The sequence below is a fragment of the Anguilla anguilla genome, chromosome 1 (genome assembly GCF_013347855.1).
Source record: "Anguilla anguilla isolate fAngAng1 chromosome 1, fAngAng1.pri, whole genome shotgun sequence".
Classification (NCBI taxonomy): Eukaryota; Metazoa; Chordata; class Actinopteri; order Anguilliformes; family Anguillidae; genus Anguilla; species Anguilla anguilla.
In genome coordinates this window covers 60,003,454-60,027,792 of record NC_049201.1, presented here as the reverse complement: position 1 = coordinate 60,027,792, position 24,339 = coordinate 60,003,454, and the positions used below count along the sequence as shown (strand labels likewise).

Sequence of the window (24,339 nt, the reverse complement as noted above, 5' to 3'; positions counted from 1 at the left end):
TTTTATTCAACTACCACTGAAATAAGTCTCTCCTGCCCCCTAGTGGCTTAATCAACAAACACCTCATCTACTACTGTCATTTGGGTTTTCAGCCAATAGGGAAACACACAGCCACATTGCTAGGTATACTGCACTAATTATTGACCTTATTTGACTTCTTAAGAATGTTACATACATTTAGACACGTGACAGTTTTAATGAAGCTGAATTTAGTCGATCCTGTTCCTGGAGATCTAGCTGTTCAAGGATTTCATTAATTAAACCTATACTACAAAAGATTTTAATCTTAACACACATCCAATCATACTCAAATTTAAAATAATATATTCACAAATGTTAACATAATATAGTGATTGATACAGATCAATGATAGCTGAAAAGACACATTGTCTGAGACAGGTGGACCCTATGTAGACTCAATGTGCTGGTCTAAGATACCCATTTGTGTAAATGAGCTAGAATGGAAATTTAAAAAGATTTAGGGTCACAATCTTGCATATGGCTTCTGTAAATACTATGGCTCCTGTAGGTTCTTCTTAGAGGGTCAGTCAATACAGCGTTGTTCCACAGTAAAACATTAAGTCCTTTATTTTACAAAGATAGTACTTGCTGTAAAAAATAAAAATAAAATTTTCAACATCGCAAAAAGACTAAGTACAACTGTGAAATGACATCAAATTCAGATTTTTGAAAAGATACTTATTTTATTCAAATATAACCGGTGGCCAAAATAGAAGATGAACCTGGAACAGGAATGTTAACACATGGGGCAAGACTGGGGAACATACCCATCTCTTCACTTGCGTTCAGAATCTCGTTACTTGGTACACAAAATCAAAATGTCCTGAGGTCAAAAAACCACACAGATTAAACAGCCATCTACACCTCCAGTGTTTACAATGCATGCACAAAGGCCTTTGTCCAACCCCTCAATTCAAGTCAATTAACCAATGAATTTAATTAAAACCCAGACACTCTTTGGGCACCTCCACTTTACATACTTTCCACCTGCGTGGCAATACAGTTTCTCATATAAAGACTGAATATTTCCCAAGATGAATTCTACTCTGCCTAAAAATCCCAGAGTGAAGCTTTAATCATAAACCTTCTTATGCCTGAGAAACACCCAAATTCCACTTCAAGTATTCAAAAAGACTTAAATCCATTAAACAAGACTTTCCTATGTTCCGCAACAAATATTTATTTGGTATATTAAGAGAAATTAACAACAACAAAAAAAACACCACCCATGTTTCATAAATAAGTATTGGTTTAAGAGCAGAAACTTTTCTGAATAGTCAGAAATTAAATTTATATAATTTGTATATTTTTTTTAAACTTAATTTCCAACATGTACATTTTCACAACTATGGATACTGCTATAGAATTTAGCTGTATATACACACATTCAACACATACCTATCCCAAAATTTCTATAGGATAGTCAAAGGTACTTGGAATATTTGTAAAAACTAATGTGATTCTTTGTTCAGTAGTAAAGGGTAAAGGTCACTATCCTCTATCTGTCTACTGTCCTGTTCTCTATTGAAGCTTCCTGTTGTATCCATTAGAATCCACAGCATGTGTTCTATGAAGTAAGGTGACCATTTACCCCATTCATCCGTGTTGAATGTAATGAACCATTGGGTTATAGAGCTATGGGTAGCTGGAGGGTAAACCTCCAGCACAGACACATGACCCAGAAACCCATCACTAGGGCATCTGCAGCTCTGCTGAAACACAAAATAATGAGCATGGCCATGGATAAGCCTATTCTAACTAAGCAGAAAATGAGCCAAAATGGCTGCACTGACTTCCTGCAGAGCAATTTGATGCCAGGCTCTTTGTGCCAGAGTAAACCAGGACAGGCATTGGTGCCCTCCCCTCTCTGGTCAAATTAGTAAAAAAAAATCCCTTCAGCTGGTATAAATGTAAACAGAGTAAAATGGAATGTGTAACATTAAAATTCCTGTCCCACTACTTTCTCCTATTGAATTTCCTCTAATGTCTATGCCAGCACAGGAACATGTTATTCTGCACAGTAAAGTATACAACCAAACGGAACCGAAAGAACAGTAACAAATGTAACCAGAACTCTGTGTGCATAGCTGTGTTCCTCTCCTGGATTTGGCAAACATGGGGTGGGGTATTTGATAAACCAGAAACAAAATTCTGTCTATTCTGAAATATGTAACATTTCAGTGATAAAAACCTGCATTGTTCACACTCTGGGTGAAGCTCTCGGGAGAGAGACTATAGAAAAATTTCCACTTTACGAGCTGCTGTGTTTCTCTATATTTCTGTTCTCTATCAACAGAATGACAAGTTAAAATGGGAAATATTCTCCTGCTAAAACATGCATCTCATGCTTAAACTTAGTCCCTTTTCTTTCAGGAACAGCTGGTTAATTGGAGGTGAAATGCACGTTTTAAAGAGAAGGTGCTACATGTTTAACGTGTTTCCTGTGGCTATTAATACACCACCCTCCCGGAGGCTGTTAAAGGCACTGCCTTGGATCTTTCTGTGTGAACCTCCTAGCATTGCTGTAGTCACTCTCAGGTCTCTGCTCAGCACAGTGCAGTTACAGCAAAGCCTAGCACTCCCCCGTGTGTCCATTCACGGGACTGCAGTCCCATTCGTGGCGACAGAAAGGACTCACACTCTGCCCTGGCTGCAGGTGGAGAGATGCCGCTATGTGGCATTGCCGTTTCCCGGCTCTACCAACACCAGCTACCGGGGCCCCGCTAGTCTTTGTTGCTCTTGTCGTCCTCGTCTTCCTTGTCATCCTCGTCGTCAGTCACTTTGGGGTAGACGACCAGGAAGGTGGATGTGAGGAACCCAAGGAAGGCGCCCCCGGAGGCCACGATGGGAATGACCCTCACGCTGCCTACTGCGTCCACCACCGCACCCAGCGCTGACGCCACCAGAATCTGGGCGATGTATACCTGGCAGGTGAGGATGGCGCAGTCTATGCCAAATCCCCGCCGCGAGTTACCAGGACTGTGGTGGATGTACTGCAAAAAAAGTCAACGATGTAATTAATCAATCAGTCAATCCCATCCATCATATTATAATCTGGCAAGTTTGACACAAAATCAAGTGGGGTCAAGGATATCCTCTTCTAACGATGAAAATCTACAATCAGGAATCCACACTATTTGCATTTTAAATGATTTTTGCAGACTAACTGCTCAAGTTCTGCTCTCCACTTTTGGTGCCCCTACATTTACCAATATCACATTTATTTGTAAATAAATGAACCAGTTCCCCAACTTAGCACATTTCTTGGCTATATTTGGCAGAACGTTCAAAGGTATGAAAAATATAAGTAGGCTCCCGGGTTCACTGTGAGTTCACTGTTATTCCAGCATTCAAGAATATTACCCTACACCCCACTAGAAGGGGCCCCAGAGCAGCTCAGTCAGTAAAGGTGCTCACTATGATAACAGGCTGAGGCATGTACCCTACACACCGCTAGTCAGACTGTAGGCAGTCACAGTGCTGGGACATAAATGGCTTCACTCTTCTGGTTGGCTCTAGAAATGCACCAGGCCCCTTCAAGCCAACACTTGTTATCAGTGGGAAAAAGGCACTGGTGAGTCTACTGGAGTGTACTGCTGTGGAAGGTCTGGGCTAGCAGGGCGGTACTGTACCTCAGGAATGTCATGGTACTGGCCCAGCAGGGCATAGGGGCAGTAGGAGATGCTCATGGAGATGATCCCCATGGTGCTGATCATCACCATGGTAACATAGACATTGGGGAAGATGGCCATCACCGCTGTGCCGATTGTGAAGCTAAGCGTTCCCAGCATGTAGATGACCTTGACGCTGAGGTCGAAGTGGTCCAGGTACTTCTGGAGTAAAGCTGCAAACAAAAGGAGCTAGTTTGGTTGAATCAGGAGTGATACTCCAATACTTTACCATCATATAAATCAGTACCACATTTTACCACTAGATGATATTAAAGGGGATATGTTGTGAATGTTGTGATATGTTGTCTCACAATTTGCTTGAGTTATTTGCTTCTGGCCTTGCTTCAATAAATCATTAAAAACAAGAGCGATAAAAAGTAAATATCCTGAAAGATGCCATGTACAGTGGTTTCTGATTTGACCAATTACCATAGACATGATTGGTCCAAATACACAATTGCTGTCATTTAATTTCTTAATTTCTTTCACAAAAAATTAAGAAATTTAAAATAAAGTGAGAAATCATTAGGCAATTGAAATTAAGAGTTGAGATAAAAACTAGTAAAAAGTCTGTTGGCAGGAGCTTAAATCTTTTTAAAATAATCTGATAAGATGAGCACAGCGGTGTTTGGTCTGTGTTACACATGCCTGTCTCAGACCATTTCTTAGGCACAGCACCTGTATCTCACAAACTCTGAATGGGCACAGCATAGACTTGGAACAGGGGCAGATTAGTATTTGAGTGCATGGGCACTACACTGACCTGAGCAGGTAGCTGCAGTAGCTGCATAGATGACCAGTCCCCAGCAGCCCATCTGCACCCCTTTGTTGTAGTTCTGCAGTTCAGTGGAGTTTGCAGCGGACTACGGTGAGAATGAAAGTACATTCTGTGTCTAAAGGTCATCTCTATGTTACCAGGCAGGTCACTTAAGATTACAATGCTATTTACAACGATGGCCTGGCAAGAGTGAAAAGAGCTTGAGGAACAAATATTCTCAGAACCCAACAGGAAGGGAGTCACATTTGCATGGCAGTCAGCAGGGAAACATAATAATCATAACCAGTACTATTCTTACACCCCAAAGAGGCCTTTTTTTTAAAAAATTGACAGAGGCTGAAAGGTTGAAGTAGGAAGGTGAACTGGCGTCCTGACATGCCGTTAAAGCAAGGTGTGGACTTTCTTGCTTTAAACCACAAACCTGTCGGACAGGGGCATGCGCAGGGTTTAAAAAGCAAGCTGTCACGCACAGAACAATCGTGATCGTAGACCGGGTGGATTGGTGATTGCCGGTAGCAGTAGTTGACAAGGATGTTGGATGAAGTGAAAAAATTACACATATCCATCTGAACGAACTCGGAGACTCAACCTGCCATCCACCCTCAAAGAGAGCAAACTTTACACTCAAAAAAGTCTAATGTTACCGTTACTGACATGGCAACCATGTGAGCATGCCAAGACAAACCTACAAACGTACTGAAATGTTTAGTTTAATGAAAGCAAATATATTATGTTGTATTCATTTCTATTGCCATGTTTTAAGTGGTTATTTCATGTACTAGCCTATTATTTAGTATATTATTTCTATATTATATGAAAAATTCAATAGAAAATACTGGATGACTGCTGGTTAACTAATATGTACAGTATCAAATCCTACAGATTCAGTTCATTTGAGGTTCTGACTAGCCAAACTGAGTCCCGCATAGTCACAATTCTTGCCCTGTTAGATTCTAGTGTGCTTAATTGAGGAAGACCCAACTTGTGTAAAAAACAACAAACAAACATATTTTGTGAATCTGTCACTCTCATCAGTCTGATAGATAATCACAATAGTCACTTTGGCTGTAAGAAGAGCAGTGTGTTTTATCGTGTGCGCGCTCACCTTGGGGTCGCCCTTGTAGATGACCTGGCCCATGAAGTCGGTGTAGAAGACGGCCTGGGAGATGATGGAGAACCAGGTGAGCAGGTGGCAGATGCACAGGCGCAGGAGCTTGGGCGGCATCTTGAGCATGGAGAGCCAGAGGAGGCGCACGGTGGTCTCCGTCTCCTCGTCGTCGCTCTCCACCTCGTCCTCCTCGCCCTGGGCGGTGGTGCGGACGCCCCAGCGGCGCTCGGCGTGCCGCCTCTGCTGCAGGTGGTGCTGCTGCTGCCGGTGGTGGCGCTTGCGGATCTCGTAGATGTCGCTCAGGCTGCGCGAGGGCTTGATGGGCACCTCGGTGTAGGCCCGGCGCCGCCGGTAGTGCCGGTAACCCACGCGGCCGTGGCACGTGTAGGCGAAGGCCTGGCGGGGGAAGGCGTGGTGGCGCCGGCGCCGGACCGAGCTGCTGCAGGGCCTGGAGCCCAGGCGGACGGTGGGGAGGGCCAGGCCGAGGGCGTGGCTTTGGCCGGGGGCGTGGCTTTGGCCCAGGGCGTGGCCGTGGGTGCCGGAGGCGCTCGACTCTCCGTTGGGTTCTTTGACCTGCGGAGGGAGCAGCCAGTCGTTGCCGGACGGCGTAGCCGCGACCCCGCCCGGCTCCTGCTGCGGGCTCGTCAGGCCGCTCGCGCTCTCTGGGGGAGAAGGCGGGGGATCGTCGAAGACGGGCAGCTCGGCCCCGCCCAGGAAGCGCATCCCCTCGTTCAGCTGCAGATCCAGCGTCCTGTCGGCCCTGCTCATGTCCAGCGTCCTGTCGGGCATGCTCAGGTCCAGCGATCGGTCCACCATGGCTAGCATGGAGTCGCTCTTGCTCCTCATCAGGCAGGCGGCGGTATCGTAGCCGCGCTCCTCAGTGATGGCGTCCATGGGGTAGAGGGAGAAGGGCAGGGAGAAGGGCAGGGTAGTGGATGCTGGGATCTCCTCCTCTTCCGGCCCGTCCTGCAGGGGATTGTACTTGTTCTCGTCGATGCTGAACAGGTGCAAGCCCACGGAGGCGATGAAGAGGATGGAGGCGAAGAAGAAGAGGATCTGCTCCTGAGATTTGAAGGCCCGTCCCAGCAAAGTGTGGGTCCAGTCCAGACCCCCCAGCATGTAGCCCACTGCTCCTCCCAGCCCTGCACACGAGTGTGTACATGCACACAGACACATGCATACATCCACACATACACACAGAAGAGAGGGTGAAGAAAAATGCCTTAATTGTCAAAGAATGGAGAACCTGAAGTCTTTGACTGCACTTAACTACCTTAATATTGCAAGCATGTAATTCAGTAATTTTCTGGAAAAAGTCTACAGGAGTTTGAAAATTAATCTTGGAGCTCAGCTGGATGAATCAAACTAATGGCCTCTATGATATCTTAGATTTATGATATGCTTGCATACAATATTCATTATCATACCCCCTTAAAAATAAACAGCCACAGATCAACTGTCAACATTTTGGTCCTCTGATGGTGAAACATGACAGTACGATCGATCAGCACGTCAGTGGCTGAGCAAGTCTGAGTGTCTGACTGTGCAAGTGGTATTAGTGTTTTTAAGGTATTTCCTTCAGTTACAACCAAAAAAAAAACATTTACCAGGAGTAAGTTTAGAAATAATCCTGTGAAAAGAGTTGTGTCTCATACCGGCTGCAAAAGCATGGATGTTGAGGGCCATGTCCTGCTCTTCATTGCTGGCCACATCCAGCAGATAGGCCCTGATGGGCCCCTCGGCAGCATCTGCACAGAAGTCCAGCAGCACCACGCCCACCACTGTCAATACTATGCCAATAGTCTGCCTGCCTGGCACATCCCCAATGGCAAGCCCTGAAACACAGGGAGGCACCAAATATCTTTCTGTGACTTAAAGGAGAGAGAGAGCGAGAGCAGTGGGCATTTGGCAGCATACTATACTATAGTGAATAGGGATTCCTAATCCTTAATTAACTCTGCAAATATACAGCAATACAAGTAAATATGTCAAGTAAAGTGGCCCTGGATAAATGTTTTCTGTCTGTAAATATACATACGTGATGCTATGATTCCTATCGTTATATTTTTCATTTTTTGAGGTTGCCTTTTGAGGTATGAGCCCAAATAAACTTTTATTCACATTTTTCTTTATTGCTCAATTTTCAACCATCTCAGTCTTGCGAAATCCTCTGTAAATTACATCTGTTTGCCAGAATGCTTGCTGCCTCTTGCCAGTAGTCGCTGCAGTCCAACAGTTTTGGTGCACATTTTAAGCAACTGGCACAGGCAGGCACTGGAATCAAAAAAAGTCTAGTTTTCTCAGTAGTCAAGGAAATAACCTTGTGTTGCTGTTGGCTGTCATATGGAATTGAATTTAGAAAAATTCTACCTTGAATTTTCCTTTAGTAATTCATAGTACCTTTGTAGCTGATATTAAAGGGATAATGTCTATGTTTAAACACAGAAATGCAGAGGAAGAAGAAGAATTTGTTTATGCTGTGTATTAACAGGGAACATAGTCTTTAAATTCACAAGGAAACTCTTTGACTGGTGTTTTGACTGGCTATGCCAGTGTTGTCATAGAAACCCACTAAACCCACTCACCAATTAAAGAACCATTGAGGAAGAGGGCCACACCCAATAGCACTCCCACGCAGAGCCCCAGGACAAACGGCCGACGCCGACCCCATTTCAAGGTACAGCGGTCACTAGCTGAGCCAATCAGAGGGGTGAAAATCAGGCCCAGGATGGGGCTCAAGAACCAGGTCAGGCTGTAGTACTGCTCCGGCAGACCTGGTGGGAAGGATGAAGGACAGTCAGGGCTAGGCCTTTTCAGACACCCAGGGAAGAAGCCTGCTCAGTTCTACACACATGCAATCCCCAGGGTTTTGTTTCCCTACACACATCAGTTAAAAGCTCAGCTCAGGAGCTGGCATCACTGATGAGAGATGCTTTTACAGGGTTCAACAGGGCTCACATTTTAGGAGCATTTGCTCCAGAAAATTGATGTGCGCTAACTGGAAAAATACACTAACATTGAAGCAGAATATTCCACAAATGTTATTAGGTCTCGACCTGGCAATCCGCAAGCGCAATTTTTCTGGAATGCCAAGTTCGGCCCTCATTCACACGACCCTTCAACGGTATAGTTCTGGAACACTGCCAGATTAGGCGTGTGAGAAAATGGCCAGCAACTCACTGAGCCCTTTGATTGGTAGGGTGGAATTTGGTAAAAAGATGGACATTGTGCCAAGCTGGGTATTCGATCAAAAGGGAAAGATATACGTAGCCACTATGGAAGCATATTAAGAGGCAGTCTGGTTTTACCAAGAGCAAAATAAGTCAAACGGCCAAGATAGTTTCAATGGCTTTTTAATGGCAATTAATTATTGGTAAGGGTGCTGGATCAAAGAAACTGCCTCCAGTGTGATCGCTTATCATTGAACCATATTTCAAGGTAAAACTTACTCCATCTGCTATTAAACTGTAACCTTCCTATTGTCACGACCAGACCACTTTATGGGATAATATCTAACAGTTTCTCAGGTTGTCTGTCATTCATTCACATCCAGTTCCTCTGAAGCAATAACATGCAATAAGCAATAAAAATAAAAAAATGAAATATTGTGACCTTTGTCACCTCTAACCTTAGAGGACATAGCAACATTAACTTTGCTTAGGAAATGGTAGTTCAACATTTTCAGAACCTTCTAAAATATTGAATTATATTCAATAAGTAAATGCTGCTGGAATTCTCTTCAAAAATAAAAAGTCCCATGCCTTAAAGAACTGTATAAAGTAGAAATCTGTAGAATACCAATGGTCCTATGGGTAAACTACAAAATCCACGCATCTATAAACAAAAGAAACCTGCATAGGCACCCCTCCACACAAAAAAGCACCACGTGGGCACGCCAGCTGATAAATTGGGGTTCGCCTCCCGCTTAAATTCTCCGCAACAGGAAAACAGGAAGCCAGAAATGTGCTGACTCACGCATTCCCGCTATACGTACCAAACTTTGTAGACTCCATTGTTCGTTTTTGCGCTAGAGGCAAGCATTCCTGGAAATGCCCGTCTTCTTGCTGCTATGGCAAATACTTAACATTTCTGGCTTCCTTTCTGATGGGGCAACCGTGGGTTACAGCATAACTCATTCGCTATATGACTCTGCACCAGTTTTTTTTTTTCAATTTGTGGCAAATTAATTATGTTATTTATGGGATAGTGTGGCATCATGAAACCCGAGCTAAGTGTTATAATCAACTGATTTGATACAATCAATAATTTTTCATCAGAAATTAAAATCAATAAATCCTTATTTTTTCTACAGGACCATTTACAACAAACAGGTTGTCTCAAAGCACTTTGCAATTACTTTCCGATGTGGGAACAGCGGAAAATTATTTCCCAACCCCTTAAAAAAAAGTCTGGTTAATACAGGACAATCACAGGTCAGAGTGGCTCCAAATGTCATGAGTCACTGAAATCTGTTTTCAATGAATGGGGCAAAATATTTTGGCTTGGTTAGTCAGAAGAAACAACAGTAAGGACAACAGGCCATTCATCCCGTCTAGACTTGCCCGTCCACAGTCTACTGCTGCATCTAGCACTGTGCAAAGCCTGGCTTTCATTTGCGAAGACTAACAAGCAAATGAGTATATGGAAAAATAGGTAACCTAGAAAACTGCCACAAGGCTGCGAGCGTGTTATTGAATTTACTAGCTAACTCGCTAGACTGTGGGACACCTAGTCCTTCATAGATTTACTCAAACTTAAGGGATGCAAGAATGGTCAATGATTAGACAGTTGGTATACTAACAGCTACAATAATTTAATTGCCATATAAGCACAAGAATGCAAGGGATATTATACAAATTGTACAAATCATGTCACTAAAAAGCCTTCAGTGACATTCAGACTTTTTTAAAGCAACTCCACAAAAAATATTAAAATCACCAGGTTTTTGCAGTCATACATCCTGTTATTCAAACGCATGCACTGGTGAATTTTGTAAAACACAAGGAGTTTGGCTAGTCCACTATGCAGTGGGATGTGGAACTTTATTTTCAACTATTTAAACTGTAAAAGTTTGAAACTATTTTGCGTACCCAAGTACTGATGGGCAAAAGAGGAAACCCATACAATTAGTTTGCAAGCTATCCACTGGGAAGGGGTAACATGTTGTTATCACAGCTAATTGTGTTTATTGACATAAGTGCATATACAACGAGTAATAATGTTTGTGATATACAAGATGAACTAGCTTTTAAGCCAGCCAGTCAGCTAGCCAAGCTAGTTAGCTGTCTACCTTTTGCAGTTGGTTAGCACTGCTAATCTGGGCTTCTGGGTGGCTCATTCGGTTAAGGCAACATGCTGTGGTGCAAGGATGAGCCCCACAATCTCTAAAATCTAATCCAGACTGTGGCAGTGCTGACTTTACCAGGTAGCCCCATGGGGTGACATGTAATTGGCGAGTTTGTCGCCTAGGATAAATGAGACCCGGACTATTCTTGGTTCCCTTGGTGTTCCTTACCTATCTGCAGCAGCACTGGCGTAACCAGGGCCGTCTCCATAGCATAGCAGAACTCGCGGCCGAACATGATGGCTCCATGCATGACCCACTGGCGAAGGGGGATTCGCTCAGCTGGACCCTCACTTGCTGACCCCTCCTGGCTCTCGGTCTCCTGCTCCATCTTGGGCTCTTTAGCAGGTTCCACCACACTTGTCACCAGGTCTGGGTCTGAGCCAGAGCTCTGGGGAGCCATGGTCACGGACATGTAAGCAGGAGCTGGAGGGAACGCTCCGATCCCAGAAAACTATTGATGGCGCAGATTCTCCCTCACTGTCACCAGCTGCTGTGGTTGTCTTCCCTTTGCCTTGCGACCACAGTTCCTGCCAACACCATTCAAGGCCAAGACACAGTCCTCTGTCAGAGGTCTGCTGTCTTTACGGTCGGTTAGATTGAGTGAAAGTCCATATCAGTGGCCATTGGGCTAGTACATGTGTCATGATTTCTATGGAGATGCTGATTTGGGCGGTGATGGGGTGGAGCTGAGGGAAGGAAACACAGGCGAGAACTCCGCTGTAGAGCCCCATGGGACACCCAACTGATCTAGAGCCATCCAGAATGAGGGAGAGAGACAAAGAGGGAAAAACAGAGGGATGCAGAGATTAGTTGAGAAAAAGCAGAGACTGCATTTACAAGGTCTTTAGCAACAACCGCATCGTAAGGAAATGAAACTGCATTTGAAAAGATCTCTGAACTGTCACATGCTGCACATGTACCTAACACCGAACCAGCTTGCTCTCGTTACCTCTTTTCACCATGCATTGCATCTCCATGTAGCAGATGTCCACATCATGGGTTATTTACATACAATACAGGCAGTCATAGCTATTACCCATTTTTACAATATTTGGTGACAAAATTCAAATTAAGTACCACGCTCAACATGACAGCACCATTACCTCACTTGGAACACCAACTGCCTCCTCCTGGTTATAAGATCAGTTGTCTAACTAACACTGCAAGTCATCTATTTCATTTGAAGAACTACATTTTGAATTATAATGTTTGCATTTATAACTTATTAATTTGGTTTACCATGAGATTTGCTTATTTTTTAACAAATATAATATGCCCATGTTTATAATTTGAGACTGCAGCCTCCTGGACTTATTTAGTCAGCCGGCTCTGGCTTCACTCATAAGGACTTCTGAAAAATACAGGCTAAAAATAAAAAATCTTTTTGCAGGTCTTCACTCTCAATGGGATGTTTGGCCTATTTTTAGATTTTCCATCACAACTACAGCAGAAGGCAAGAGGGCATAGAGCTGTAGTGTATGTGGCTAAAACTGAGGGCTTTTGGTATCAAATTTCCAGTCATTTTCGAATCAGTTCTTTATAATGCAGATAAGCTTTTGCAGAGTAATTTGCCGTTAAGTAGCTGATTAGAAATTTATGGTCAAAACAATGGAGAATGTTTTAAATTTAAATACACAAACATGTACTAAAGTGATAGCTCACTTTTTGGGTTTTTTGTTTTGAGTATTATTTCAGTTTTAATGTAAGATATTGATTGGCTGAGTTTTTCTGGGCAATAAAAGATATTTTAGTTATTTAGGCCTACAGAAATTAAGAAGAGCTGCAGGTTTTACAAAGGCTGGTATGGGGGCATTAAGCAAATTAATACAGTTTGACTACCCCACAAAGCACCTGCGCATTACGCCTCCAGAGGTTGTTCACATGTATATTATCCAATTGTTCTTCACAAATTTGCAATCTTAGTTTGGGTTTGGAACCATCTTCTGTGGCACGTGCAAGTCACATGCAAAGGACATTGCGGTGTGGCTTCCTATATCATTAGTACACAAGTACTTGTGAGTGAAGAGCACATGACTGCAAAACTAAAAAGGAAAGAACTACGTACACTGTATAAAACTGATATTTATGTTTAAAAATTGCAAACAAATGTGGTAGGATTCAGGTGCACAACCTCTGGAAACATTACCTCATTTTACAAGCTGCTTTTTAGAGTTAGAAACGTATTGCCTTACTTTAAACCTTAGTTTGAACGCCCAGTACCCACTGTTGTAATACCAGCTGGGCATCATACACTTTTGTAAGTATATCAAAAAGATCCTTTGCACATAAATCTGTTTGGATAACATCAAAAACATACACTAAAGCTGAAATAATATCAAAACCTTCTCAGAAAGTTAACTATCACTTTAACTGAAAATGAGACTGACATGAGGGACATCTGGGGAAAACTATTAGGCTAATTAAAATGAGAAATTCCTTTAGGCCAGACAGCTCCCCTGGGGCATCCTCAAAAAGCGTTTTAATGTAAGCTGAATTTCATTACACAAACATAACATGTAACCCATAACCTCCAACGGCTGCTGATGATTAAACAAGACCTTTTTTGCGTTATAAACAAAACATTTCCAGTGGCACTTAAAATATGTATAATACCTGTTTTCCCCTAAGGCCTGAGGCTAAATCAATCATAGCCAGACAAAATATACAGTACAGCCTAGCGCTCATCCAGACAAAATGTACTGTGACTCTTTAGCCCCTCAAAACATCAAGAATTAGGCCTACATTTCTTCCATATCATTCTAGAACTATTTCATAGATCTTTCCTGGTAGCTGCTTGGCCAATACACTTGCTGTCTGTAGATCTAAATACTTAAAAACTCAAAATTACAACCTACCTAAGACCCCTCCCTTCTCTTGAATATAATCACATAAATATAATTACATTTCCAAATATAGGACATATTTCATCAGGGGCATGGCCATCGTTGTCATATGCAATATTTACATGCCTTCTACAAGTCAGCCTATATCTTCCTAGGACAGTAACATGTACAAATTCCTGTGAGGAAAATAAACTCCCGCTACTCTAATTCAAAACAGTGGATCCATAATGGAAATACTGACCTCTGGTTGGAGAATGGAGCCTCACAAATGGGCAGTACATATTCGGTGAGATGATAAAACTGATCAGCTGGAGGATTCAGACTCAAGCACAGAGCAGTTCTTTGACCACAATTAACACAGATTGTTCCAGTAAATTCTCATATGAATGGCCAATAAGAAAACATGTACGCAAAACAGATTACCTTGGCTAAGATTGTCCCAAGTAGTATAAATGTTGTCACAGGCTATATCCTGAATTGTACAGCATTGGGCTCACTGAGGTATGTTTGTCAGATGAATGGTCATCATTTGCAGCTCTGCCAAACAAGAATGAACTTGCTTGTAAATTCCAAATTCCACTGGTTAATCTACTAGGGGTGTATGGAAATGGAAATGGACTGCATTTATATAGCACTTTTATCCAAAGCGCTTTACAATTGATGCCTCTCATTCGCCAGAGCAGTTAGGGGTTAGGTGTCTTGCTCAAGGACACTTCGACACGCCCAGGGCGGGGTCTGAACCGGCAACCCTCCGACTGCCAGACAATCGCTCTTACCTCCTGTGTATAATACACACCTTGCCCCATCAGAAAAGACCGCACTACACTTTCATAAAATGTAACATGGCATACATTTTTTACCAAGACATGTTCCAGTGTTCTTTTCCACTGAAGACCTGATGTTTATTAACTGCAAGCTATAGTAGTTCCACACTAATCCAGGACACTAGAATGGCTGGCTAATAATTAACACCGGGACTGGCATCTAAACTAAGCTGCCATTCACAAATCTGCCCTCCCGTATCAGCTCTGATCTGTACTCACAAACACAAACAATTCTATTCCAAATGCTATCTCACAAACACTGCCATAAGTCAGGTGACAATTGCTAAAGAGCACAGCAGTTGCAAGCAACAATTTAACATTTATGAGAAATACATTTAAAAACTTTCAATTGAGATGACCTAATTGATTGCAGTATACTGGCTGCACAGTAAAGCCATGCATTTACCATTTTAATGGCTGAAAAACATTACAGCAGCTCACGTGTCTCCACCCTTGCTCACCACCTAGCAGCTTATATGAGGCAGCTTATGTGATCTTAATTACATCTCTGGAAAAAGTGCCCAGAGGGCTTTCTGTCATTTTTTAAACAGTTTTTTTAACATAGGACAACACACACTCATACACATACACACTGTATACATTTCATACAAATCAGAAAGCAGGTTATGTACATTTGTACTCTATTTGACAAAATGATTAACCAATTAATTTGAATTATGGACATACGTGTTGTATTTATATGTGTCTATGGCCATGGGAACAGGTTTAAAGTGATATGTTTGGTACACTTTTTTTGTTGGTTAAATTTCTTCATATTACAATACATCCCTCAAACAAATGCATAACAAAACAAATCAAGCAACAGGACTTCTTTCTAAAGAGTCACTATCCAATGTCATTAGCTAGTTCTGAATTATTTCCAGGTCATTGTACTGTAATGGCAGTTAACCAAATAAGCAATGTCAATATTTTGAAGTGGTAACTCTGTAAATACCCACAGTAACCAAATTCTTGCACCTTTTCTCCTTCTCTCCCAAACTAAGGGAACTTACCTGCTGTCTGTTTCTGGAGGTAACAGGAATGGCCACCCCACTCCACACAAAAGAGAAGAAAAAACCACACACCGATACACTCAACCAAATGAAACAAAGTAAACCACGACTAAGCAAACTTAGAAGCATGCTTTAGGTTCCCCAGTGAAGCTTCAATCGGTCATAATCCGAAAAGAGAGGAAGGAGCATGCCTGACTTTCTACCAACAATCACAGTCCACTGGCAGAATCATCAAGCTGAGACGAATCAGGTCATCCACACACAATTTCAGAATGTCAGGAGAAGTTTTTTAACTGGACGGTGCTCTCGATGCCCCACCCCTTTGAGGCTCCACCCCTTACAGGGGAGGGCAGGGGTCTCTCCCCTCTGCATATTTCCCAGTGCAGCAGAGCTTGCGAGAACATGTTCAGATTAACTTCGGGTGGAACACACGTGCAGGTTTCCTGCCTCATTTCTAGCTTTACCGAAAGGTCTCTTCTAATTTCACATTATTCTTTTTAAATACTTTCCTCCTGTTAGTTTTGTGACCATTTACATGTCTACATTTAGCACTGAGGTCTCATAGCTGTTCAATAAGGGAGTGAGAGTGAGTGTGAGAGAGAGAGAGAGAGAGAGAGAGAGAGAGAGAGAGGGAGGGAGAGGGAGAAGGAGAAGGAGAGAGAGAGAGAGAGAGAGAGAGAGAGAGAGAGAGAGAGAGAGAGAGAGAGAGAGAGAGAGAGAGAGAGAGAGAGAGAGAGAGAGAGAAACCTGTATTGCAAATCCCAATACAGGATGTTACACTTCTTACTATACAAAGTCCATTTGTAGCAATGTACTTATGATGGTTTTCCAAGGTATTTATGATGTCTTCCATATCAGAATGACATGACATGATTTAAGGATTTATAACCTAGTAGTGTAGAACATGCAATGTAGCATGGTGTAAATGAAACAAAGCTAGCTAACTGCAATGCAAGGAAAACGTTTTACGACAACAGTGGAGTAGAGCTGGCGAATGGGTCGCTTGCGTTAAGCCGGGCTGGCACTACTGTATTAAAGGTCCAGGAAACGGAAATATCTGAATTCTTTGCTGGAGTGTTGTTTTAAACCTTTTCTGCATTCACAAATGAAATATTTTTGGAATGCCTAAGCATTGTGCCTTCTCTGGATGCAGAAACACCATTACGTTTCTTTCTTTTCCAAAAAATTAAGTGGCCCACAAGAAATGGGTTTAATTTCTGGAGGCCCACGGGCATTACAATATTGCAATATTCTCAACAGTTAGGCCTAATATTTGTAGTGCCCATTTTTGCGAGGAGGACTTAACACCAACTATTTTACAAAACCAATGTGGCTTTCCTAAAAAGCTAGTGCTGGTGAATGATGCAGTGCCTTCCCTCCCCTCATCTTCCTCCCAACTGATGCGGTTAGTGACACTCCCGGCTGTAACAGAACAGAAGTGTGATGGTTCAGTAAGTAGGACAACCATTAGCTAGCAATAATTAAATAGCGCTCAAGCTTAGACATGCGGAATCAAAGACTTTCTTTATTTGGGTGTAATGTCCAGAGTTTGAAACTGCTGTAGTGAAATGTTAGTGTACAGTAGCTCAGTGTTACGTTATTACGCATTGATTAACTATACGATGGTAAAGCCTAGCTTATGTTGCTTTCTTTCGTGTTGTCTGGTAATCTAATGTTACTGCACTGGACAACTTACTTTAACCTAGACATGGGTAATGGTTTACATATGATGTGTCATACGAATACGAATTTTAATGAACGCAGGACACACACCCATCTTGTCCTTTTCTGCTGAACAGGTTACGATAATCTAACAGTGTTTATTACAATTTAATGGTCATAATTGGGTAAAAGAAAAACTTGAAAGCAATATTAACAACACAATCAGTTGTAACTTCTGGGGAATGTAACCACAGTTTGAATCCAGTTTCCTGGACCTTTAAAAGCATGGAAAACACCATTGGCTATTATCAAATGCAGCATTACTTTTTAACTTTGGCAAGAACAACATGTAAGGTTTCATGCATGCAGTTATACTGAGAGTAGACTAAAGCTTTCACCTGTAAATGTTTCCTAAAAACAAATAGTTCACTTTCAAAGGGCAATGACACCCTAAAGATGACCGATTTTTTAAGCAAGCAGAGTGTTGTTATTAACTCCACTCACATGACCCAAGTAGCCTATATTTCAAAGGCACAAATACACCCACACAGTCTTCAGAGGCACATTGTATCATGACAAACATTTTTGTCGAAGCTACACTTTACACTGTATGAGTATTGTAGTGATTTAAAGGAATCCATCCCCCTCCCCTCACCCCACATTTTTCAACCCTGTAACACATGTGGTTGCATTACGCACTCTTGCTGGAGTGTGTCTACCCCACCAATGCACTCAACAGCACACCAAGCAGTGACTAGTTTATGCCCTACAGGCCATGTAGTACTACAGGAAATCAATCAGATGAGGCACGTCCCTCACTGAGAAAAACCGAAAACCTGTGGGTGCCTAGCACTTAATGCAGTACTAGCATGGAGAACCCTGGCCTCCAAATCCCACTCCACTCCAGTTGGGTTTTTTGTTTGCTTTCACAAAAACAAAAGCACAAACTAACATCTGCTATCATAAAGCACACTGCTAACATTAATTTTGTGTGTACAAGTGCTGTGACTACCCATGCAGGGACTAGAACCTGCTGTTTTTAAGAATCAGACAAGAGTACATGTTGCACTATATGAGCCAATTGTGATTTATTTCCACTGAACTAATTAAAGTTTGGGATGACATACCACAAATTTACAGGCCTGTGAAGTCATATATGCTGATACCACATAACCTATCAATGTTAATCTGCCAGGAACTGAACAGCACCTTATACAGCAGGCATTCCTTTATAAGCACCTTACAATTTGTAAGTGCATAACAGAGCGATATCAACAATCATTGCAACCTTGTAATAATTATTGTGATTATAATCAGATAACTTTTTAGTTGTCAAAAAGAAATACGTTTGCTGATATCTGCTTATGCCGCTCAATGGCAGTGCTGACAGTTCAAGTCTTGGGAAAGTCACTGCTGATTTTCAGTACACACGACACACGTATTAGCCTAACTGATGAGAGTGAATACGGTAGTCACTCTCAGTAAACTGTACACATTTAACCACTTAGCGAGGGAATTCATTATTTAGGCATGTACTCTCCTCTCCTGCCCTCCAGAACACATGTAACTATAGCGACGTTTACTTTGGACCAAGATGGTGGCCGGTTCGCAAGCAGTTTTAGGTTCTTTTGACAGCTCCAGTAACCTGAGGCGTGAGTTTACTATGTCCGACAAACTATTATGAACGACAGCGGTGCGGCACGCCTTTTCTCCTCATGAATTTAGCACTTCCGAACGAGGGTTTTTCTGTGAATCATAGCATTTTGAAATAATTTCAAAAACCCGTTGGTTCTGTTTTGGCTCACTTGGGTTTTTTTTTTTTTGAATGCCCTCCTTATAAGTACTTTTAAGTAATTCGGTCTCCCGTTCTGTTCCAAGCTACCTCTACCTTGCGCCATTTTTTTCGAACATAGTACGAAGAGGAGGAGTTGTGCGTGGCACCTTACGTCACACATAACAACTATAGTTGTTGAGTATGGCTCTGGCACAGACTACGCTGACCATCAACAAACGAAGCGAAATTCGTTAGTTACCACCTGGACATTTCAGCTAGTGGCTGCGGTTGTAGAATGCAATTGTCACTCTCTTCTATAACCGAACTCGCGAACTGTGTCTGAATTTAACAGTATTGAGTACCCCAGTGAGGAGTGACAACCGTATTTAGCCGCAGTGTGTACGTGGCCATTATGATATCGCTCAGCTCCTAAAGTCGTTATTTGAATAAAATACGACGTCATGTTCACTGTATTAATGAAATTAAAAGGTAATTCTAGAAACGACAGGAGGGTCTTTGGTTCTCAATGCCAGGTAACGTACAGTCCCTGGCATAGCTCATTATATTAAAAGATTGTGCCATCCTATGATTAAGGCGTGTTGTTGGGTAACACGGGTATGGTACCAGAGACTGTAAAAAATATGGTACAGACTGTAGGTAACTGACGTACTGTATATAGTACGTGACCTGTCTTTACGAGCTAACGTTGTGCAACTCTTAACGTTACCATAACGTTACTGTATTGTACTGTTGTACAGCACGCCTCCATGAAAGCGGGTAAAGTTCTCGTGTATATGTGATATAAAACTCAATACAGGTATCCAACCAACACGGACTAGTAGTAACACTGAAGTATCTACATAACGTTGTCACCAGATATCAATAAAAAGATAATCTTAATTTAGGTTTTTCGGAAAAACGGTTTTGATTCCATTTCCCGTTCCACGAGACCGAAAAACAGATTTTAAATGCCTGAGGCCGAACGTTAGTGTCGAGCCATTATGGGAACAACGCGGCTCATTTATTTGACTATAATACTGACAAATACGGTGTATTAAATACTTGTTTAATTGACAGTTAGGTATCTGATATCTTACTGCAAATATAAACATCGATTTTCATTGACAGCTGCCTATTGGTAGTTAAAGCATACCGGTAGTTAACTTAGCTAATTACCCACCTGTCTAGTGTAGCTAAGTTATCGTTAGCTCACAGACTAACTAAACTTTCGTCACCTTGTCCGAAGGCTGAGTTGCGATATTTTGGGACTTTCGAAGCTGCTACGACAAAACAAAAACCCACTAACTTACTTTACACGGCCCCTTACGTGTTTTGATTGAACTCCACTTCTTTCTGCAGCTTCGATTCGTAACTGACTTTTTTGGTGTGGTTGTGGTACCTGTTGTCATCACCTTTTGAAACGGTGCACGTTCACGGTCACATTAGAATACAAATCAAGTCATTTTATTGGCTTAGCGATCAACCGCCCTCCAGTACGGTACGGCAAGACCGTCCTCAACTGAATGATCCTCAGATTTTTTCTGCGAAACTTTGATTTTTTGTATTGTTTCTGAAGGGTAGACCTATTATTTTCAGAATGTACGTAATTTTTAAGTTGTTCATAAAGAATAGCTCAAGTTTGGGTTTTCATAGGTATTTAGAGAGAAGGTGGATACCAATGTACTTGAACTTCTTTCCCTTCCTTTAGCTTTGCCTGCCGTAATTAGACACGAATTTTGACCACCAAAACCATGCTTCTCTAAGCATCTTTTATTGTAAAAATAACAATAATTTGTAATATGAATGTAAAATGCACAACTGTAATTGTAGATCAGTACCATCACTGCAATGTCCTCCATCAATTATGTAACAGGAACACATGCCTCCTTTGTGGTTGGCTAAACGAATCACTCTTGCCATTGCTACTGATGTGGGTAGGCTAATTCCTTTTCTGTTCCTCTATGAATAACATTTTTCGTTTGTCATAACCTTACAACAGTAAGCCCCTGACTAGTAATAATCTGATATGAAATAAGTCTGCTGAAGTACCAAGGGTGTGCTTTACAAATTAACCAATGGTCAACTATGTCCTCTGATGGATCACTAACTTCCTTTCCCTTTCTCTGTAGTTGTATGCCCGGGGTCAATACTACTCTTGTGGTGATGCTATAGCCAATTATGCAGTGACAATCCCAGCCACAATAAGCACTGGCATAAATTAAATTATTTCAGACCATGGGGTGGCATCCATGCAGCAAACGCTTGTGTCTCTGTGGCACCCAGCTGCCCCTTTTGTAGCTTTTAAATAACAGAAAACTTACCAGTCCAGTGATGTCTACATAGTGTCCACTTTATGTCCACACTCAACGATTCAACCAATTTATTTTTCAGAAAATGTTTCCAGTTTAATCTGCAAAGTACTCCTCTGGTTTCTCCTGATGCTCATACTGTGTCAAAATTTCTTTCTTCACCATTTCATATGCTACATTTTTCAGAATGGGTGTTTTTTCCACAGACTTGTCATAGGTCTTGCTGTTAAGACAGACACTGTAGCAATTTCAACATTTCCCACATGTTCTCCTTTTTTACTCTAGTTGTTTTTAGTTTGGTTCTTACTTTTTTTTAGCAACTCTACTGGCTTCATGACACAATGTCAATTTTATTGTTCCTGTACTGTGCTCCAGCTTACAATTATGTGTGTGTGTGTGTGTGTGTGTGTGTGAGAGAGAGAGAGAGAGAGAGAGAGAGAGATAGTGTGTGTGTGTGTGTGTGTGTTTTCAGCAAAAATTATACTTTTACAGCATCCTTTCTTTGAGCCTGTTGTAATGTGCATCACAGTTATTTCACCGGGTGAATTAGTCACCGACACTACTGTATCCAGGTATACTCATCTCAGTTAATTGAACAGTTGACGTATAATAATCAAGCGGATAACAATAACTAAAGATGATAATTATTGCCTGTAATTGTTGCATTGTGTGTCCATTCTAGAATTATGTTTGTAAGCAAGGCAACATTATTCTTTTGTTTACGGGAAAAACATGCAAAAAACCGTAAGGTACCTATTTATGAGATTTCACCACATTTCATACCACTCCAATAGTAATTTCACAATTGGTCAATAACTGAGTTTGTTGCAACTTCTGGGACAACAATACTGTTTACCACACAGAGGCGCTGTTGTCCTTGCAACAATAACATTCTGAATTCTAAATTTGCCAGGGAACAGTAGCCTTTGTGCTCCTTCTTGTAAACAGAATTGAAAATTCTCATTTGATTTCAATTTTGAAAAAGTCAGTTTTTTCTTTTTTAAAGAAAACACTAGATTGCTGCTTGGTTCATTTCTGAATACTGCATTACACTGCGTCGGAAAGGTGTTTTGGCCTGAAAGTGATGTGTGTCGACACTCTGAGCCGAGCTTAACTGCCAACAGTCAATGTTCGAAATTCCCACACGTGTTTCCGAAAACTACTAATACCATTAATGAAGGCATTGGTGTGAGTTAAAGCTAACCTAAATGGCAGTTATCTAGTGTTTTCGGATCATATGCCCCACTGAAATTAAAAGAGAAAAAGTGCACTTCCTTTGCACTTCCATGTCTCCCTCCCTCACCCAGAAATAACAAAATCCCCCTCTCCCCAATCCCCCCCCCCCCCCCCGACCTGGACTGCTCAGCAGGTTAAGCTCTCCACGCAGTGTCCTAGATTACCCAATTTGGGTCAAGGCCTTTCTGATGCTGCTTTGCTTCCTTCAGCACTTACCTAATCCCCTCCTTCTCTCTTGCTCTCTTTATTTTGATTAAAAAAATGATATATTACAAATTCCCCAAACAAACCAAAATCTTTATAGTATTAAAATAAATAAATAAACATGTATGATGTATTCCATTTAGCTACAGTTATCCCTCAGGTATTGATTGAAGTGTCAACCAGGAAGCCAGTGAATCACAATTCTGAAGTTTAACCAACTGATTTGGATGGGATTGACATCAAATTCTGAACAATTACTGATAAAAAAGAAACATTAACAAAATTGCATTCATGAAATACTAATTTTTTTGCAAGACTGAAGTTAACTGATGATGGCATTTTAATAGTAATTTAATTGTTGCTTCTCAGTAAACAATATCGTTACAGTGCTGTGAAAAGGTATTTGCCCCCTTCCTGATTGTATCTATTATTGCTTATTTGTCACACTGAATGTTTTCAGATCTTTTGACTAAATGGAATATTTAGGGAACCTGAGTAAACACAAAACACATTTTTAAAATTATTTAATTTATTTAATGAAAAAAGTTATCAAACACCCATATCACCCATGTGAAAATGTACTTAATAAACTGGTTGCATCACTTTTCACAGCCATAACTGCAACCATCACTTCTTATAATTTGATATCAGTCTTTCACATCACTGTGGAGGAATTTTAACCTGCTCTTCTTTGCAGAACTGCTTTAATTCAGACAAATTGGTGGCTTGTTTCAGGTCCTGCCACAGCATCTCTGTTGGGTGCAAATCAGGCCACTATACTATAGGCCACTTCAAAACTTGAATTTAGTTTCTTTTCAGCCATTCAGTTGTGCACTTGCTTTTGTGTTCTGCATCATTGTCTTGCTGCATATCACAATTATGCCTCAGCTTCAGCTCATGGACAGATGACCAGATATCCTTCTCAAGAACATTCTGGTTCCTTCAATCATGGCAAGTTGTCCAGGTCCCAAGGCAGAAAAGCATCCCCAATCCATCACACTACCACTACCATATTTGACTATTGTTATAATGTTCTTACTGTGAAATATTGTATTTGCTTTACACAAGACATAAAGAGACCCATGTCATCCAAAAAGTTCCACTTTTGACTCATCTCATTTGACACATTATCCTGGGAAGATCATCCAGGTGCTTTTTTTTTTTTTTTTTTTTTGCAAAAGTGAGATGAGCATTGATGTTTCTCTTGGTTAGCAGTGGTTTCTGCCTTGCTACTCTCCCATGAATCAGTGCCCAGTCACGTTCTTATTGTGGAGTCATGAACACTGACCTTAGCTGAGGCTAGAGATGCCTGCAGTTTGTTGTTGTTCTTCTGGGACCTTTTGTGACTTCCTGGATGAGTCATGGTGGCTTTGGAGAAATATTGGCAGGCCAGCCACTCCTAGGAAGATTCACCACTGTTCCAAGTGTTCTCCATTTGGAGATAATTGCTTTCACTGTGGTTCAGTGGAGTACCCAACCCTTAGAAATGGCTTTGTAACCCTTTCCAGAATTATATATTTCAACAACTTCTTTTTCATCTCTTCTGGAA

General features: G+C 41.6%; 1 protein-coding gene across 7 annotated transcripts; it reads right to left on the bottom strand.

Moving 5' to 3' along the window:
* Positions 1–572: 572 nt before the first annotated feature.
* LOC118213152 (solute carrier family 45 member 4-like) lies at positions 573–21,567 on the bottom strand. Of its 7 annotated transcripts, none has more exons than XM_035391903.1 (8): positions 21,363–21,567; positions 11,094–11,672; positions 8,164–8,352; positions 7,234–7,413; positions 5,576–6,720; positions 4,456–4,555; positions 3,654–3,865; positions 573–3,014 (listed from the first exon to the last, which is right to left on the bottom strand). In XM_035391903.1, the coding sequence occupies exons 2-8, from the start codon at positions 11,335–11,337 to the stop codon at positions 2,745–2,747; spliced, it is 2,340 nt and encodes a 779-aa protein (XP_035247794.1). In that variant the 5' UTR covers positions 11,338–11,672; positions 21,363–21,567; the 3' UTR covers positions 573–2,744. The 7 variants fall into 7 exon arrangements, with proteins under 7 accessions (XP_035247794.1, XP_035247822.1, XP_035247769.1 ...); XM_035391931.1 differs by having other exon boundaries at positions 11,094–11,667; XM_035391878.1 differs by lacking the exon at positions 21,363–21,567 and adding an exon at positions 20,369–20,469.
* Positions 21,568–24,339: the final 2,772 nt, after the last annotated feature.

Coding starts and splice junctions, on each gene's coding strand:
- LOC118213152 (XM_035391903.1), bottom strand. CDS start 11,337: ATGTCCGTGACCATGGCTCCCCAGAGCTCTGGCTCAGACCCAGACCTG. Junction 7,414..8,163: donor CCTCAATGGTTCTTTAATTG/GTGAGTGGGTTT, acceptor CCTGTGTTTCAG/GGCTTGCCATTGGGGATGTG. Junction 4,556..5,575: donor TCTACAAGGGCGACCCCAAG/GTGAGCGCGCAC, acceptor TTCTCACCGTAG/TCCGCTGCAAACTCCACTGA.